The sequence below is a fragment of the Carettochelys insculpta genome, chromosome 1 (assembly GCF_033958435.1).
Source record: "Carettochelys insculpta isolate YL-2023 chromosome 1, ASM3395843v1, whole genome shotgun sequence".
In the NCBI taxonomy this organism is placed as follows: domain Eukaryota; kingdom Metazoa; phylum Chordata; order Testudines; family Carettochelyidae; genus Carettochelys; species Carettochelys insculpta.
In genome coordinates, this window is record NC_134137.1 from 269,827,338 (window position 1) to 269,844,817 (window position 17,480).

At 47.6% G+C, this 17,480-nt stretch overlaps 1 protein-coding gene across 7 annotated transcripts in view; it reads right to left on the reverse strand.

Moving 5' to 3' along the window:
- LOC142019875 (uncharacterized) overlaps window positions 1–17,480 on the reverse strand; it is a 72,648-nt gene that overhangs the window by 20,077 nt on the left and 35,091 nt on the right. For 5 of the 7 annotated variants that reach the window (XR_012647220.1, XM_075007226.1, XM_075007235.1 and 2 more), the window contains 6 exons: window positions 15,540–15,646; window positions 13,194–13,320; window positions 10,680–10,800; window positions 8,874–8,983; window positions 7,008–7,132; window positions 6,005–6,064 (listed from right to left, as the gene is read on the reverse strand). Coding sequence is in view for 6 of the 7 variants with exons in the window: in XM_075007226.1 (XP_074863327.1) it covers window positions 6,005–6,064; window positions 7,008–7,132; window positions 8,874–8,983; window positions 10,680–10,800; window positions 13,194–13,320; window positions 15,540–15,646 (650 nt within the window). In the remaining variant the exon portion in view is untranslated. The remainder of the gene's footprint in view (window positions 1–6,004; window positions 6,065–7,007; window positions 7,133–8,873; window positions 8,984–10,679; window positions 10,801–13,193; window positions 13,321–15,539; window positions 15,647–17,480) is intronic. The other 2 variants (XM_075007269.1, XM_075007242.1) reach the window with 2 other exon arrangements.

Consider the following 17,480-nt stretch of genomic DNA (forward strand, 5'->3'; position numbering starts at 1 on the left):
GGGAGGGGCAGAAAGGCCACTCCCCATCTCATGCACTTTTAAAAAATCTGAAACACTTACAGCCAGGGTCACCATTTAGGTCAGGCAGGGGAAGTTTTCCTCTATCTCATGGTCCTGGGGAGCCCAGGGGCAGTTTTTCTCTGCCCTGTGGTTATGGGGAGCCCTGTCTGAGCTGCATGCAAATGAAATGCATGCCAATCCAGCTGAGCAGAGAAGACAGGCTGCAGCTGTAAGCTAACCCCAGTGTTACTTCACAGCTCTATCTACACAGGAGAGGCATGCGTGACCTTTGTGGGAGGGGACTCCCCATGCTGAACCCCATGTGCCAGCAGCATCTGCAGTCATTAGAACATCTGACATAAGAGAACAAACTAGAAGGGCCAGGTTTTCATAAGTACCTCTGCCAAGTGCACTTGTGGATCTTAATGGGGAAATAAGTTGTCTGCAAAGACTCGGTCAAAAGAGATGAATTAAGGGACTATCAACCAGGCTTTATGCAACCCACGTTAATGCATAGACGGGCAATTTGCTGCACATAAAAAGTGAAACAAGCAATTGAGTTCCAGAGTCCTTGGGAAGATACAGACAGTTCTCTTCATGCACCATCCATCTCAGCGTAGGTTTACACAGTAAAGTTATTTCGAAATAGCCGTCACTATTTTGAAATAACTATCTACAGCTGTTGTTGCTATTGTGACAACATGGCGTTCTGCAGTGGGAACAAGGGTATTTACATCAGTCTGTATTTGAAAATAATTTCCCTGAATGCAGTCAGTTGGACTGGTGTTGAACCACATGTAGTAGGTATAACACACTGGCTATGCTGTGTCCCTTTCTAATGGCTACTCCACATGGAGGATGAATGAGTAAATCTGGTAGTTGGTAGCAGTAAAATTATTTCAAAATGACAGTCACTATTTTGAAATAACTACATCTACAACCACTATGAGTGAATAATTTTGAAATAGCAGATGCCTTATTTCAAAATTGGCAAACTTCACTGTATGAGGAATAGTGCCTATTTCAAAACAGGTATTGCAAAATAGGAGCTGTGTAGAGAGGGAATAGGATCTATTTCTAAATAAACCACAATGAGTCCAATGGCTTTATTTGGAAATGGGCTCCATTGTGTGTAGATGCTATATTTCAGAGCAGCTGAGCACTATTTGGAAATGCATTTATGTGTGTAGCTGCGCTATTTCAGAATAAACTATTCCAGACTATCTCTTCTATTCAGGAATAACGCTGCTGTGTAGACGTAGCCTTAGAGAGAATTCCAGTGGAACACAACTACCTATTTTCTTTACTTAGCTTATATCAGTAACAAAATGAACTCCCACAACCACTCAGTGGTTGCTGGAGATGCTTGCAGTCAGAGAAGCTACGAGACACGTTTTCTGATTCTGCCATGAAAACCAAACTTGCAGATGTCACATGCCCAGTAACTTGTGAAATACCCTTGCAAAAATCCTTACATTGAGCCATTTGCATGGATTAAATCTGGAGCATCAGCACCAAAAGCTAGGATCCAGCACACGAGCTAAACAAGTAATGCCGTCAGCTGGTATCTAGACTGCTAAATGCCTTTTACTGCCACCAAGTACCTGATTTACTCATTCATCCTCCATGTGGAGCAGCCATTAGAAAGGGACACAGCATAACCAGTATGTTATACCAGCTACATGTGGTTCAATACCAGTCCAACTGACTGCACTCAGGGAAATTATTTCCAAGTACAGACTGATGTTAAGGAGTATTTCCCACTGTAGAATGCCATGTTGTCACAAAAGCAACAACAGCTGTGGAGAACTGTATCACTAAGCTAGAGCACACAAAAGAATCTCATGATGTAAGGCAAGACTAGAAAACATACAAGGAAAAGAGAACTTTAGAAAAAAGTACTACTTGCAACATACAATTGAAACTCAATAGAGACAGAATAATTCCGCCCTTTCAGGGAAAATATCCCTGCCTCAGTCAAGACCCCATTGCACTACAAATTAGACACGGGAAAAAGAGAAAAAAAATCATCCTCATTTTAGATACAGAGAAATTAAGTATGGGGTACATTCAAGGAATTAACCTTTTATCTCCTTATTTCTAGGCCACTCTGCCTTCCCAAGTGCTTAGTCATCTATGCACTTCTGCCTGCTACTTATTTACTGATTCATGGACTATTGCGCTATGCGTGCTGGAAGTGAAAAGCTAGTAACAATAAATTGTTAAGGTTACTATCTGTTACCAACATTTAGTTGTGTAACTGCCTGGTTAATCTGTGACTCGAACAGTTGTGTACAGCCCTGTTACACACAAAGTTATTTAAAAAGAAACTCACTTTCTCCATAGCATGTACCAAACAGCAAATATTCATTTATTCTACCAGTAATGATCTAATCCTGTGGTATCTTATACATGTCTGTATGGTTTATACATATATTGGGCCTACTGAAAATAAAACTCCATTATGGCACTTACTTTTAAAGTTAAAAGTATCAGAGGGGTAGCCGAGTTAGTCTGTATCTTCAAAACAACAAGAAGTCCTGTGGCACCTTATTGACTAACATATTTTGGACCATAAGCTTTTGTGGGCAAAGACCTGCTTCATCAGATGCCCACGAAAGCTTGTGCTCCAAAATATCTGTTAGTCTATAAGGTGCCCCAGGACTTCCGGTTACTTTTAAAGTGCTGACACTTCTCTCCTGCACGGAAAAGGGTGTGGCCCATCATTTATTCTGGGCTAGTCTAAAAATGTTGGTCCTTTCTTCTGCTTGGCCCCAAGTGCAACATTGGGATGTAAAAGTACTGTCCTGAGAGTATCAGGGTCCAATTTTGCCTCAGGCTCGCTATATTCCTCCTGTCTTCCTGACTTGCTCCCCTCTGTAACACTGTTTTCACTGGGCTGGGGCAGAGAGTTGGGGTACAGGAAGGGATGAGGGCTCTGGCTGGGGGTGCAGGCGCAGGGACAGGGCTGGGAATGAGAGATTCAGAATGGGGCAGGAGGCTGTGGGTTAAGATATAATGTTAGCGTGCAGGAAGGATGAAGGCTCCATCTGGAGCTGTGGGGTTGGGGTGGAGTGAGGTGTTTGGGTTGCAGGACGGGGTTCTAGGCTGAGGGTTGGGAACAAGGGGTTCAAGATGCGGGAGTGGGCTCTAGACTGGGGCAGGGAACCAGGGGCGGGGGGTGGGTAGGGGCTACATCTGGGGCTGCAGGCTCTGGAGTACAGGAGGGGACTCCAGATTTCAGGGGAGTCAGGGCTGGGGCAGGGGGTTGGCACTTAGGATTTGGGTGTGGACCAGCAACTCCACATGCGGGATAAAACAAGCTCCCTGCTTGTCCCAGCATTGCAGCCCATGAGGCCCCCAGGAAATGGCCAGTAGCAGGTCCAGCTCTTGGGGAAGGCAAGGCCAGTCGTTCTGTGTGCAGCGCAACTCTCACCTGCCGGCACCACCCTCCTGCATACCCCTTTGACAGCAGTTCCCAGCCAATGGGAGTGCAGAGCCTGTGCTAGGGGCGGGAGGGGTGTGTCAGAGCATGGAGCCTCATGAGCTCCCTCCTCCCGTGCCTAGGTGCCAGATCTGCTGGCTGTTTCTGGGGTGCAGCCAGGATGGGGCATGGCAGTAGGGGAGACTAGCCTGCCTTAGCTCCGCAGCGCCACCAACCAGACTTTTAACAGTCTGTTTGGTGGTGCTGACCTGAGCTACCAGGGTCCCTGTTCAGCCAGGTGTTTCAGTCAAAAGCTAGGCACCTGGTCATTCCTGTACTGCGAAAAGCAGGTGCCTTAGCAGGTTAGTATAGAGAAACACACAACTGAGTCAACTCAAAATGGAAGCATTTTATAACACATGACCTTGGTATCTTTTCAGTCTTTCTCCCCTCACCATTGATTGTTGCCCTTCATTTGTTACTCCGTCCGGCCGCAACTCACCAGGACCCCCATGGTACCTGTGAGCTCCTCCTAGCTTTCAGCACATCTGGGAGTAAAAAAAATGTCTCCTCTTCTTCCCCTCAGTGCTCACCTCTATGAATGCAGCATAGCTGACGTAGCCCCATCTGACAGCACCGAGTGCAGCTACTTTAACTCAGACACCCTCTGGCAGCAGTAGATGTAGGCCCAAAAAAATCCAAACAAGGAGTTAAAAGGCACTTGTCTGAGTGAGTCAAAGGCACTGCTTGGCAAACTCAGCCCCGTACTGAAGTTAAAGCAACACGCTGACAGTGAGTCTGCTCAAGAGCAAAGAATCTCTTTTACAGAAATCCCAACATCATAGATTTCAATATTGGCCCCAGTATGACTACTGAGCGGTGCTCACGCTCCCCATTCTTCACTCACTTTGTCATTCTTCCCATCACCACTACCACCACCAAATTCCTGGTGGTGTTCAGCCTCCTGAAACAGCGTATGGCCACTGCAGTTCTTTTCCCATTTTGTGCAGGTCAGAGAAAGTGACACTTTGTGTCACCTCCTTCAGTTGGTCAGGACCACGGCAACTGAGGAAAGTTAAATTTAAAGCAGCAGGTGATTTCTCTGGTGGAAAAATGAGCAACCTGCTTTCACAGCAAAAAAGAATCCATGCGGAACCGGCTCTGGATCTCCTTGGACAACTATGCGGGTGATACTCAGCTGTCTTTTTTGCTGAGCCCAAACAGAGCCTGTGTCCTTGTGATTTTTTTAAAGATAGGAACGTGCTCTCTTGAGCTTTCTCAAGACAAGACAGATGTAAATGTAATGTGGATGTAGATGTCAATTTGAGCAGCCTTAACTTACACACCTGGGTCAGAGCAACCCCACAGACACTAAACAGGAGGGCCACAAAGGTAGCCAATAGCCAATTTTGTGCCTCCTCCTCTGCCATGAAATGCACTGAGCTCAGCGCAGGTAAGATTAGTGAAGCCACAGTACCCCACATATGCATTGTCTGTCAGGGTAGTCAGTCACCTTTTGTCAAGGGCTACGTCTACACGTGAAGCCTACATCGAAATAGATTATTTCGATGTAGCAACATCGAAATAGGCTATTTCGAAGAATAACGTCTACACATCCTCCAGGGCTGGCAACGTCGATGTTCAACTTCGACGTTGCGCAGCACCACATCGAAATAGGCGCTGTGAGGGAACGTCTACACGCCAAAGTAGCACACATCGAAATAAGGGTGCCAGGCACAGCTGCAGACAGGGTCACAGGGCGGACTCAACAGCAAGCCGCTCCCTTAAAGGGCCCCTCCCAGACACAGTTGTACTAAACAACACAAGATACACAGAGCCGACAACTGGTTGCAGACCCTGTGCCTGCAGCATGGATCCCCAGCTGCCGCAGCAGCAGCCAGAAGCCCTGGGCTAAGGGCTGCTGCACACAGTGACCATAGAGCCCCGCAGGGGCTGGAGAGAGAGCATCTTTCAACCCCCCAGCTGATGGCTGCCATGGGGGACCCGGCAATTTCGACGTTGCAGGACGCAGATCGTCTACACGGTCCCTACTTCGACGTTGAACGTCGAAATAGGGCGCTATTCCGATCCCCTCATGAGGTTAGGGACTTCGACGTCTCGCCGCCTAATGTCGAAGTTAACTTCGAAATAGCGCCCGACGCGTGTAGCCGCGACGGGCACTATTTCGAAGTTAGTGCCGCTACTTCGAAGTAGCGTGCACGTGTAGACACAGCTAAGGTCCCAGCATCTTACTCACAGTAGAGTTAACATCTGGACTCCAGAGAAAATATATTTAAAAAAAATAACAATAATGATAATACTAAGTAAATAAAAATATTCCAGAGATTACCTAAAAGCATCTGGCGAGTCTGTATTTGAGTCACAGTCTGCCTAATGATTACCCAGCATTACATGAATACATGATGCTGTACTCTCCCCATATACAAAGGAACAATGGGCAACCACTTTGCACTTCTCTATTCAGATACACACACACACACACACACACTTTTTTTAGCTTGGAACTTCCATGAAAATAGTTGAGAATGGTAGTGCCTACGAGTGCTTCAGATACAGTACCAGTATGGTGGCATTCCTCGCCTTGGCTATGAAGTCCACATTGATGCCTCCAATCACGACCTTAATGGGAAGAGGGAAGGTGAAAGAAAAAATTGGCCAATAGAAATGATGAGTTTTGTCTGCTTTTTCTCAAGCTCTTCTACTCACCTCTCACAGTAGAGGAAAATCATACTATGAAGGCCTGATCTTATCTGGCTAGGCCTGACCAAACCAGGCAGCATCTCCACAGAGGAAACAAAGGAAAACCTGTTCTGAATTCTACCCTCTGAACAACTCTCCTTACATCCTTACAGTCAATCACAGAAGAAGAAGAATTGCTTGGGTTTTAGAAGCACACGTGTACACCCCACACCAAAAGTACCAAGTTTCGTCAACATAGCTATGTTGGTTAGGAGTGTGAGGGAAAAAAGACTTTAAGCCCCACAAACAGTATTAATGGAGCTAGGCTGACAGACAAGTGCTTCTGTCAGCCTAGCTAATGTTTTTCAGGGAAGGGGTTTAACTATGCCAGCAGAACTCTTTCTGCCTCTCAGTGCTGTGCCTACCACTTTAGAGGGCTGTGCCAGCAGAGCTCCATAGTACAGACATGATTTTACTTTGCACTGACAGCAAATAAGTTGACATGCGCGTTGGGAAAGGTATCTGTATGGAGACAGATACAAGGGGAAATCTCTCTGAAAACAAGGTAGGACCTTTAAGGGATTTATAGTAAGCCCAAGATGATGGCGTAGGAGACCACTTTGATGACAAAGGCCAAGCGTAGTGCTACTCACTGAGGAGTCTGGCTCAGAGGAGCTTTTAGAAAGGAAGAATAAAAATGAAGAAAGAATGAAGGGGATTTGAAAAGCACCCAAGGCAAATGAGAGACTCTCCCCTTGTTTACAGCAGAATGGTTAGTCCTTGCCTCACAGTGGATAGTTACCATGTTTTGAACACTGGCTGTGAATGTATCTAGAAGGCTATTTGTAGACAGGTACTACACACAGAAGAGCAGGGGACTCACAGGCCTACATGCAGTTACTTTCTCATGCCGAGGCAGGTGGCCACTCCTTGTGGCATCTTGTATCTTGCTCAGGGCCACAGCTATGCGGCTGCCCACTCTGGCATTGTTCTGGATCAGAGAAATGTCTGAAGCGAGTCTTTTTTAAAGAAATTAACAGCAAGAGCCTGGCCTAAGAGAAGCCTTTGTATGAACTTCCCTTCCCTAAGGAGGAGAGAACAGGAAATGTAAGCTGGGACAACAACACAGAGGCACCTCGTGCTCCTAGTTACTGTGCATATGCTAGATTCCCCTTTCACATGGACACCTCACAATCTTTAAAGGCATTTATCTTTGCCACATGCTTCAGAGGCAGGGTAGCATTATCAGATGGTGACAAGTACCAGAGAGGTAGCTGTGTTAGTCTGTAGCTTCAAGAACAACAAGAAGTCTTGTGGCACCTTATAGACTAACAGATATTTTGGAGCATAAGCTTTCATGGGCAAAGACCCGCTTCATCAGGTGCATGAGTGGGGGGTGTGATTTCAGAGGGGTATTTAAAGAGTGGGGTCCCAGTAAGAGGGAGGGCCAGAGCTGACAAGGTCTATTCAGCAAGGTGGAAATGGCCCAGTATCAACAGTACTTATCAAAAGAGGAAAAAACAAGTCAGATCAGACAGAGGGATGTGAGCCCCGTTAGACTCTGACACACCTACTTAACTCTCCCTTTTCATCAGTGTACCTGACTGCCCAAAGCACAGAGGAATCAGGCCCCACATCAGACTCCTGAACACTCAAGCACAGATGCTGCTCAAGTGGCATATTATAATAATACCCAGAATCTTCCTTCTCAGACAGAGGGAGCCTGGCAGCTTGGGTGTATGGTGTACTGCCGGGCCTGAAAATTGCAGGAAAGCCTTGGCTTTTGAGCACTTCCTTTTTTGCCAGTCACCAGTTTTTACAGCGGAAATTGAGGGAGACAGTGCCAATAGTAAGTTTAACGATGGTCTATGAGCATTCAATTGTTTTGAAATGCTGAAGTAAGGGTCTGCAACCTGCAGCTGCGGAGCCACATGCGGCTCTTTAAGGACTCCTTTGTGGCTCCCCATGCTATAATTGCAAAGTAGAAAATCCCCTCCTGATTATTTTTGATAAATGGCGACTGTCTAAAAGCCAAAAACTGAACAATGCATATTCAAATAGCAAATGATATGTGATCTTGAAACTTTGGATAACTCCCTCTAATGTCCTCCAGAGAGACAGAAAAGGTTCAGGAGTGAAATTCGGGAAGACAGTGCTACAAACATACATGTTAAGTTTGAGGAAATAGAATATGTAAAAAGTTTGTGAATGTCTTGTAGTAAACATGTATCACATTACAAATCATAGTGGGCGCACAGTTCTTAAAATAGGGGTTACAAAAAGTATGGTTTTACATTATTTACTAAGGACTGTCTTGTATTCACATGTATCGAGGCTCTTGAATTATTGAGGCTTTTACCAAATTGGAAAAAATGGCTCCTCTTGATATTTTGTTTGCCGACCTCTGTGCTAAAGTATGTGCCTTTTCTGCTCTCCATGTTAACAAGAGTGATAATATTTTGCGGCCAACCTGTCCAATGAGATCTGGGGGAAGAGAGCTCATGGATGGTGGAGGGTTAGCTCAGTGATTTGTGCATTGGCCTGTTAAACCCAGGGCTGTGAGCTCAATCCTTGGGGTGGGGGGGGGGGCGTTCTGTAGGGATCTGGGGCAAATAGATTTAATTTAGAAAAAAAAAAGGGTGGTGCTTGGTCTTGCCAAGAGGACAGGTGACTGGACTCAATGACCTTCCCATTCTATGAGATGTGTATCTGCATGTATTATTAATTATTTTCTTCAGTAAAAGGATACTGGTCTGCAGCGATTTTCCACTTGTCAGCTCATTCACCTTCTGTAGCAAAAAGGGAGTCAGCTCTTTCCCTGTGATCCCTGTTGACCTGCAAACAAACAGAAAACACCTTCTGACAAGAAGAGGCGAGCTAGCAGGGCATTAGAGGACACACTGGTTACAAACAGATAATCTAGCTTTATTACCGCATGAAGTCTAAGACTGAGTAAACATGCTTCAGTACGCATACAACTATAGTGAAAATCTTACCAGGAAGTCACCTAGATCTGAGATTAAGGATGTAGTCTGCCCTATATCCCTGTCGCAGCATAGCAGAGAAGTGAGTAGACGGAGGCCCCTCTGTTGTGGGGCAGGGCCCAGCAGGCTCAAGCCAGGTGTGTATGGCAGGACCTGGGAAGCAGCACCACCTCCACCCCATTCACCCCAGCAGCCACCCAGCCTGGCTTGATGGAGGTGTGTGTGTGGCAGGGAGGCTCAGTTCAAAAAGCCTGAAAACAGCGCAAAGTGCAGTGAGGGGTAGCTCGGGATGTGGAAAGAGAAGAGGCCGGGGCTGTGTGCGGGCAGGAGCTAGCTAGGGAATGTGTGCAGGTAGCTCAGGGTTCAGGGAAGGATAGCTAGGGGTTGTGTGTGAATGGACAGGTAGCTCAGGGTGCAGGCAGAGGGTAGCTTGGGGCTATATGTAGCCAGGGTGGAGATCAGGGTGCAGGGTTGGGGTAACTAGGGGCCGTGTGTGGGCAGGCAGAAGCTCACGGTGCAGGGAAGGGGCAGCCGGGGAAGCGTGCAGGCCGACGTAGCTAGAGATTGTGTGTGGGCAAGGGATAGCGAGGGGCTGTGTGCCAGGAGGGCTCCCCTGCAGTCCCTGCTCTCTGAGGGCTCTGCCAGCTATGGAGCTGGGTTCCCCACCCCAGCAGTTCTTACTGGCTGTGAGAAAATGGGGCTGGGAGCTGGCCAGAGGCAAGGAGAGACTGGAGGGGGAGTGGGTCTGTCCTTGGGACTCCACTGTACTTTTAGTTAAGTTTTTGGGGGGCACACGGAGGTCACCAGGGCTTGAGCATTCACTCTTGACTCCCACCGCTCCCAGGTTCATTAGCAGGAGAGTGGGGAATAGCAGGGATCAGGGATTCAGCCTACGGGGAGGAGCATGCTGAGGTTTGGGGGTCCAGCCTGGGGGTAGGGAGAATGGTGCAGTGGGAAGCAGGTCTTCAGCCTGTGTGGATGCGCACACCAGGGATCGCAGCTTCAGCCCTCAGGTCCTGTCCTCAGCCCTGTGTGGTTATCAGCTTGGGCATTCAGCTCTGCAGCTCCCAGCTTCAGTGGGGGGCCGAAGGGTGCCAGGGATCAGGGTTCCAGCCCCACAGCCTGAAAGGCCTAGCAGACTCCCCCCATTGAGAAACACTGCTTTAGGGTGCACATGGGGAGGTGACACTCCCCACGCCCCCTAACCCTCTATCGCACACAGGCTGCCTCTCCCCCGCCTGGCTTTGCGTGTGTGCGTGCGTGCGTGTGTGTGCGCCTCCGCGCCCGCGTGTGCCCTGCCTGACAACACCGCCTGCTGGCTGCAGCCTGTCCAGCATTCTCCTGCCAGGCACAGACAGGAGGCAGCTGCAGCTGCGCTGACCACAGCTGCCCAGCAGGGAGAGTGCTGGAGCTGAAAATACAGGACAATTGGCTACCTAAAAAAAAAAAAAATTGCCTTAAATACGGGACTGTCCCAGCCAAAACAGGACGGGTGGTCACCTTGCTGTGATAACCCCGACATGGTCACAGCCACAGAGTGAATTAAGAACCAAGTTCGGCGCGCTTCTCACCGGGCTTTGCTCAGTGCTTGTTGGATGGCATCTTCAATGACCTGTCCTGAAGCAGCTTCCTCCTTAGGGCAGGGCACTGTGATCAGCATGCCACTGCCCAGGCCCAGCGCTAAGGTGCTGGCTGAGAGAGGAGAGACAGCTCTTAGTTGTGGCTTGTGAGCTGAGTAAGCCAACCAAACCGGGAAGCACCAATGCACATGGGAGAGAGGGAGTGCGTGTTTGTTTGCATAAGTGTGATGGTCATAACCTTCCCTGACATCAGCGGTTGAACCAGGACCTCAGTATGTAAACTCTGACGTGGGAGGAGCAGAGCTGCGCATATGTTGGGTGTACATGTGATGGAAGCAGCGAGGTGCAGACATGTTAACAAGTGGATCCCTCATTGTCTAGACCTGCTTTGAACAAGGGCTAGATGAATTGGTGGTGGTAACGCCTGAATATTTGTGCCCTGTCCACGCTAGTGCTCCCACAGCCGCCACCAAGGGCGGTGATGCAGCAGTGAGAGATTTCCTGAAAATGGCAAATATAAGCACATTACTTAAGCAGTTCCCCTGTCTGGCAGCTGGTTTTCACAGTGGCAGTGCAGGCAGATACGTAGCCTCTGGCCTTGATTATGGGGTGGTTGAGTGGGTGTGTAGCAGGTCCCTGCTGCTGGTGAGGTAGGTGGTCAGTTGGGGAATAAGTTCCCTTTGGTTCTCAATGTGGGCAGGTCTCCCTGGCCACTGGAGGTTCCTCCTAAGTGGTGTGTACATAAGGAGGCTGGTCTCCCCAAGATGGTGAAGTAGGAAGATGGGTGGGAGAGTGAGTGGGAAAACGTGGCTCCCCACTCCATCCTAATACCAACTCTTCAAACTTCAGGTGGGGCTGGGCAGACACACAAGGACTAGGCAGAAGAGTAGGTTGCTGTGGTCACAAGACACACAGTGCTATAGGAGCTTAGCTCTGTCTCTTGCATCACTGTCAGGGATTGTCCTGCCTTGAGTACAGGGGCTAGATGACCTCCTCAGACCCCTTCCAGTCCTACAATTCTATGATTCTTTGACTGCTAGTGGATGTTTGAAGGTGTGAAGGGACCATATGGGGTCTCTGCCATTACAGGGGACATATGGAGAGAAATCCCTTTGCAGTAGCTGCAGTGATTGCAGCAACAGTGTTTGAATCCTGAGAGGGCTGAAGATGTTAATGAGCAGGTCCAGCTTCATGTTCCTGGGCAGTTAGCAAAACAATTTCTTGTCTCCTTGTATGTGAGCAGTTTATTCCCACAATTACACCACAACCAGGGCTGCACTAAGGATGTTGCAGGAGAGTTAGACGATTCTTTAGGAATACCCACGCTAAACTCCACAGCTGTGGTGGGCCACAATTTTCCATTCTGCAGAGAGTTTTACAATTGCCAAGTTGTTTCAACCCAAAAGGACTGAAAACAAAAAACACCCCCAACAAACTCCTTAAAAGAAAACTATGAGTTTGGGGTAAATTGAACTATTTTGTTTTAACAAAGTAAAAATATTTTGGTTTTGATTTTGATTTTATCACTTTTTGTTTCATTTTTAAATGTTCTAATAGACTTCACAAGTTAAAATAAAAAAAAACTGGAATAAAAAGTCATTTTGAAGCAGAAAAGTAAAGCCTTCAGTTCTAAGAAAATCAAAATGGCATGTGTCAACCTTATTGAAACACTTTTTTTCTATTTTTGTCTAAAAACCAATTTTTATCAAAGGCGACATGATGCAATTCTGCGAAACATTTTGTTCTCAGCAAATTGGTGGCAAAATTTTCCATCAGAAAATTTACAAGCAGCTCTATTAAACTCATTGCTTTCCATGCAAAACCCACTCTCTCTGTTTATGGAGAGAAAGGGAAATCTGTTTGTCTTCCCAGCCTGCTCCAGAAGTACAGACACAGCTGCATATGCCCTTGAGTCCTATTAGTCAGTCTGCATCAGCTTATGTTTTAAGTCCATCTTTCTAATGAAAAGACACAGAGTCTTCCCCGCCCCCGACCTTTTCTTTATTTTTAAGGAAAGCTGTGATTTCCTTATGGGAATCCTTAAGGAAATTCCTGAGGACCAAAGGCTGGCTGTGTTACCAAGGGGCTCACCTGAAACCCCTCTTGATCCTCAAAGCAGGCAAATTGCAAGTATGTGAGAATGCCGGGGTGTGTGAAAATTATGTATAATTCAAAGCATAGGTACTGGAACTGGGAGTGACCTTCCAGCTTGAAGTAGTTTCTATTACATACAGGGTTTGCAGTTTGGTTCCATAGGTCTCAGCAGCCCCACTATGAAAACTGTGTTAGCCCTACTCACTCAGGGGCATATGTAACTGATGCTTAATTGGTTCCATTTTCTCTTCCTCTGCTTCCAAAACTTCTAAAGTGGGACAGGAAAGGTGCTTGTCTGGACAGCCACCTATCCACATTAGATGAACATCAGTAAAATAATCTGCATGTGCCTTTGCCTCCTGATCCAAATCTGAACTTCACAGCTCAAGCTTTTCTCCACTGCAAACTCACCAATAAGTCTGGCGGCCTCCTCCTCATTCTGCACCTGACATGGGGCTTGGAAGCCACTCTGGGGGGAGAAGAAGGAAGGGAATTCCTTTGATTCGCCAAAGGCAGCCACACAGACACCCTGAGTCTCCTACAGCAGTGAGGATGAGATGAACAAATAATCAGAGGAGGTGAAGAGCCACCAACAACGGCTACTTTCTGACCTACTAAGGGCTAAGGGGCTGCCACAGGGTAGAATAGAATTTGGCTTGTTCTACCTGTCCTCTTTTCTGCTGTAGATATTGCACAGCGGTTTTCAAAGCAAGGAGCCAGATATAGTAACAGTGAAAGCAAATGTGATGCACTTAGAACCTGGCTTGAGGAGACGATATTGGCAAGAACAGTGGGGCTGTTGAAGGTTGACTGATCCTGGCAACTGTGACAGATCTGGAGTTACCATGTAACAATTTATGAAAATTATGTGTTTTCTAATTATCAGAATGTTTACTGTATGAATGTTGGTTAGCTTAATAGCAAGCAGTTGGAAAAAACAGACAGGAAAGGACACAACCACTACAGATAAGACTCCTCTGAAGTGATTGTGCTCTTCCCTGCTTGTTTTTCCGACTGACTGCTATTCAACTAACCAACATATCCATACAGTTCACTGCAGGGAATTAAAAGACAATGCATGAGCTACTAACTGGGAAGGGCCTGCTTCCTTGTCGCCAGACAAGTCGCACAGCTTTTTGCCAGACCCTGCATATCAGAAGGGCTATCAACAGTTAAACTCTTCCTGTTGAAAGCGGGAGGCAGACACAGACACCTGCTTGAGGTATCCAGGGCTGGTCTTCTCAAAGCTGGGGAGTGGAGTATGGCTGCAGAGGGGTGGACCTGGCTGGAAGGTCAAGCTCGTCGGGGAGCAGAGTGGAGATGCAAGTGGAGTGAGGGATTGGGGTGGACTGTAGTTAGAAGGTGGAGCTGGGGAGTGTATGAGGATGAGAGAAGAGTTGTACTGGAGGTAGAGCTGTGCAGAGGGGCAGAGGTGCTGGGGCCACATGGAATGGGAGCAGACTGGGGCTACAGACGGATTGTGAATGTGAGGTAAACAGGGCTGGGGGACAGAACTGGGGGCTTCTTCTTGTGACACTTTCTTGATGGTCATCCCCCACCCTGAGCATGGCACCCTGGGCAGTTACCCACCTCACCCATCCCTAGGGCTGGCTCTGAGAGTATCTGCAGAAGCTAGGCCTTCCTAAGCTCTCCACACAAGTGGGATAGAGCTTAGGAAAAGTACTCATGTGTGCAGAGATTTTGTTGTATTTAGGTATAACTTTTCCCTACTGTTAAGATTACTTTGGTTTAAGAAGGCTATCTAGTCCCTATAACATCCACTGATCGTGAGCTCCTGAAGGGAAGAGCTACAGGGGTGAAACCCAGTCTGAGCTTCTAGGTAAGCACAAGGTGCTGTAGCCCAGGCCCCAGTCTAGAATCATGGGATCCCAACAGAGGTGAAGGCACAAGACCTGAGGGGTACACTCATAGGGACAAAGAGAGGGGCTGGGTGCAAATTGCCCTGAACGGAGACAGCAATGCTATCCCGTCTGGTGAATGGTGTGGATTTTGGCATGATCCATGGGATGGGTAGTATTTTTAGGTGAAGCTCATGAACTGACATGAATATAAATGAATCCCAGGTATTTTTGGAAAGCCAGGATTCTCAGCTGCCCTATGAAACACTAACCCTGGTGGACTGTGAGACGTAAGAACTGTACCATTCCGAACTCCTCCTTGTTGTCTCTCATTCTCCTCTTTCAATTCTGGATTTATTTTAGCGTTTGCTAAAGCCATTTTGCCTAGTTACTAGAGTACTCCCCTCTTCTGCTCCCCGAGGAGTGGGTGAAGGAATCCTCAGCTGGCCAGAGAAAGGGGGCATGATTCAGACTCCCTTAGGTCCCTATAGTACCAATTGCTCAAGCAGCTCCTTTAGGCCATAGATGGACAACATTGCTCTAGTTTATATTAGGGACCAGCTAGTACCCAAATAGCCCTTGGTCCAGAGGACTGTAAAGGTGGCTTAAAGGTACCTTTGCATCCTCTCTCCTGGAGTAGTGGTGAGTGTTCCTCAGCTACAGTTCAGGACCTGAGTTATAATAGTTTCAGAAGATACTGAGCACCCACACTCTGAAAATCAGGTCTCTTTTAAAGTGTCTCAAGTTAGATAACCAAAACCTTGGGCACCCAGATTCTCTTGTCACTTCTGTAGCTCTTGGCTTCGGTCATACAGTGAGTTACTGGTAACCTGGGGATCAGAATGCCAAGTACAATATTCTCTGCTCTCATGTTCACACAGCAGTGCGTGTTACCTACCAGATACTCCAGCGTCCTACCAATGTCCAGAATAGACTTAACGCCTGCAGAAACCACAGCAACTGGAGTGCGTCCTAGCTCAGTCAGGTCAGCACTCACATCCATAGCTGTGGAGGGACAAGTAGCCTTTGTGTTAGTGACACAGTTGCATGCCTAAACTGTCATGCTCCCTCTACTTGCTGGGTAGATGGAAGTGAAGAAGAATGTTGGGAATGCAATTAAAATTGCAGTGCCAATGTTACATAAGCGGAATAGGAGCTCTAAATTTGGATATTGGCCAGAACATGATGAACTGTAACCCCTCACTTGCAAAATGTGCTGTGAGAGGTTTCCTGACCTCAAGGGATCACGGTCTTGGTCTTACATCTCATCTGAAAGGCAGCACTTGCAGCAGCATGGAGCCTCCAACACATTGCTGGAGTTTGGGACAGTACTAACTCAGAAGGGAGAATGCCACTAAAAAGCCATCTTTCCTACAGCATACTAAGCACTGAACAGGGCCCATTTCTACTCACTTGCAAGAAAGTCCCACATAAGTAAAGAGAAAGAAGTGTATTTATCTGCATCCCTAATGACATCTGCTTCCCTGCTCGTCCGTATCAGCACAGTCTGCTTCTACAAAGTGAAAAAGGTGCAGCCAGCTCCTGTTGGACTGAATTACTGGCTCTGAAATGGTATCAATCCCATTCTGTGGATGGCAAAGGTCAAGAGAACTTCCCACCTCTCCTGAGAAAAATAAGTGTTCCAGAGGAAGAGACTGAGCTTTGCCGAGGGGAAGAATTGGGAAAGAGAAGTTACTCACTTGTGTAGTAACGATGGTTCTTTGAGATGTGTCCCTGTGGGTACTCCACATTAGGTGTCGGCTTGCCCCGGCGCCACAGATCAGAAATTTGCAGTGGTATCTTGTCAGGTCGCACATGCACCGATGCACGTTGGTCCTTCGCGCACTTTCGGTCACGTGCGCGATCCAGTCCACGCTAGTTCCTCGATCAACTGCCCCGGATGCTCCTGAAAAACACCAAGCAGAACTCCGAAGCAGGGAGGAACGGGTGGGTAGTGGAGCACCCACGGGGACACATCTCGAAGAACCATTGTTACTACACAAGTGAGTAACTTCTCTTTCTTCTTCGAGAGGTCCCTGTGGGTGCTCCACATTAGGTGACTACCCAGCAGTGACCCCAAATATGGAGGTGGGTACCTGATTTATGTGCAGCTTGCCCTTGAAAGGACTGCTGTCGATAGACGTGTATCCTCATCCAACACCCGGTGCATCGCATAGTGCTTGGTGAAGGTGTCGTAGGATGACCAAGTCGCCGCTCTGCAGATGTCTTTTAATGCGATTCCGTTGAAGAAGGCTGTTGATGTCGCCATTGCTCTAGTGGAGTGAGCCCTGGGCGGAGCTAGCAGAGGGCTCTTATGGAGCTTGTAACACAGTTTTATGCAGGATACAATGTTGTTCGAGATTCTTTGTGAGGATAGGCCTTCCCCTTTTGATCTGGGTGCGAGAGACACCAGAAGTCTGTCCGTTTTCCAGAAGGGCTTAGTTCTGTTTATGTAAAAGGCCAACGCCCTCCTCACACCTAGCAAGTGCAGCCGTGCTTCCTCGCTGGAGGTGTGCGGTTTTGGATAAAACGAAGGTAAAACTATTGGTTCATTAATGTGGAACTCTGAGGAAATCTTTGGGATGAAGGCTGGGTGTAATCGTAAGATCACTGCTTCCTTTGAGAATATTGTGTAGGACGGCGTTGCCATTATTGCTGCGAGTTCGCTCACCCTGTGGGCTGATGTAATTGTGAGAAGAAAGATTTTTATGGTAAGCAACTGGAGGGGTACCGTGGCCAATGGTTCAAAGGGTGGTCTAGACAGCGTGTCGAGGACCAAGTCCAAACTTCATGAAGGTGATAATGGTTTCCGAGGTGGGTATAGGTTTGCAAGCCCCTT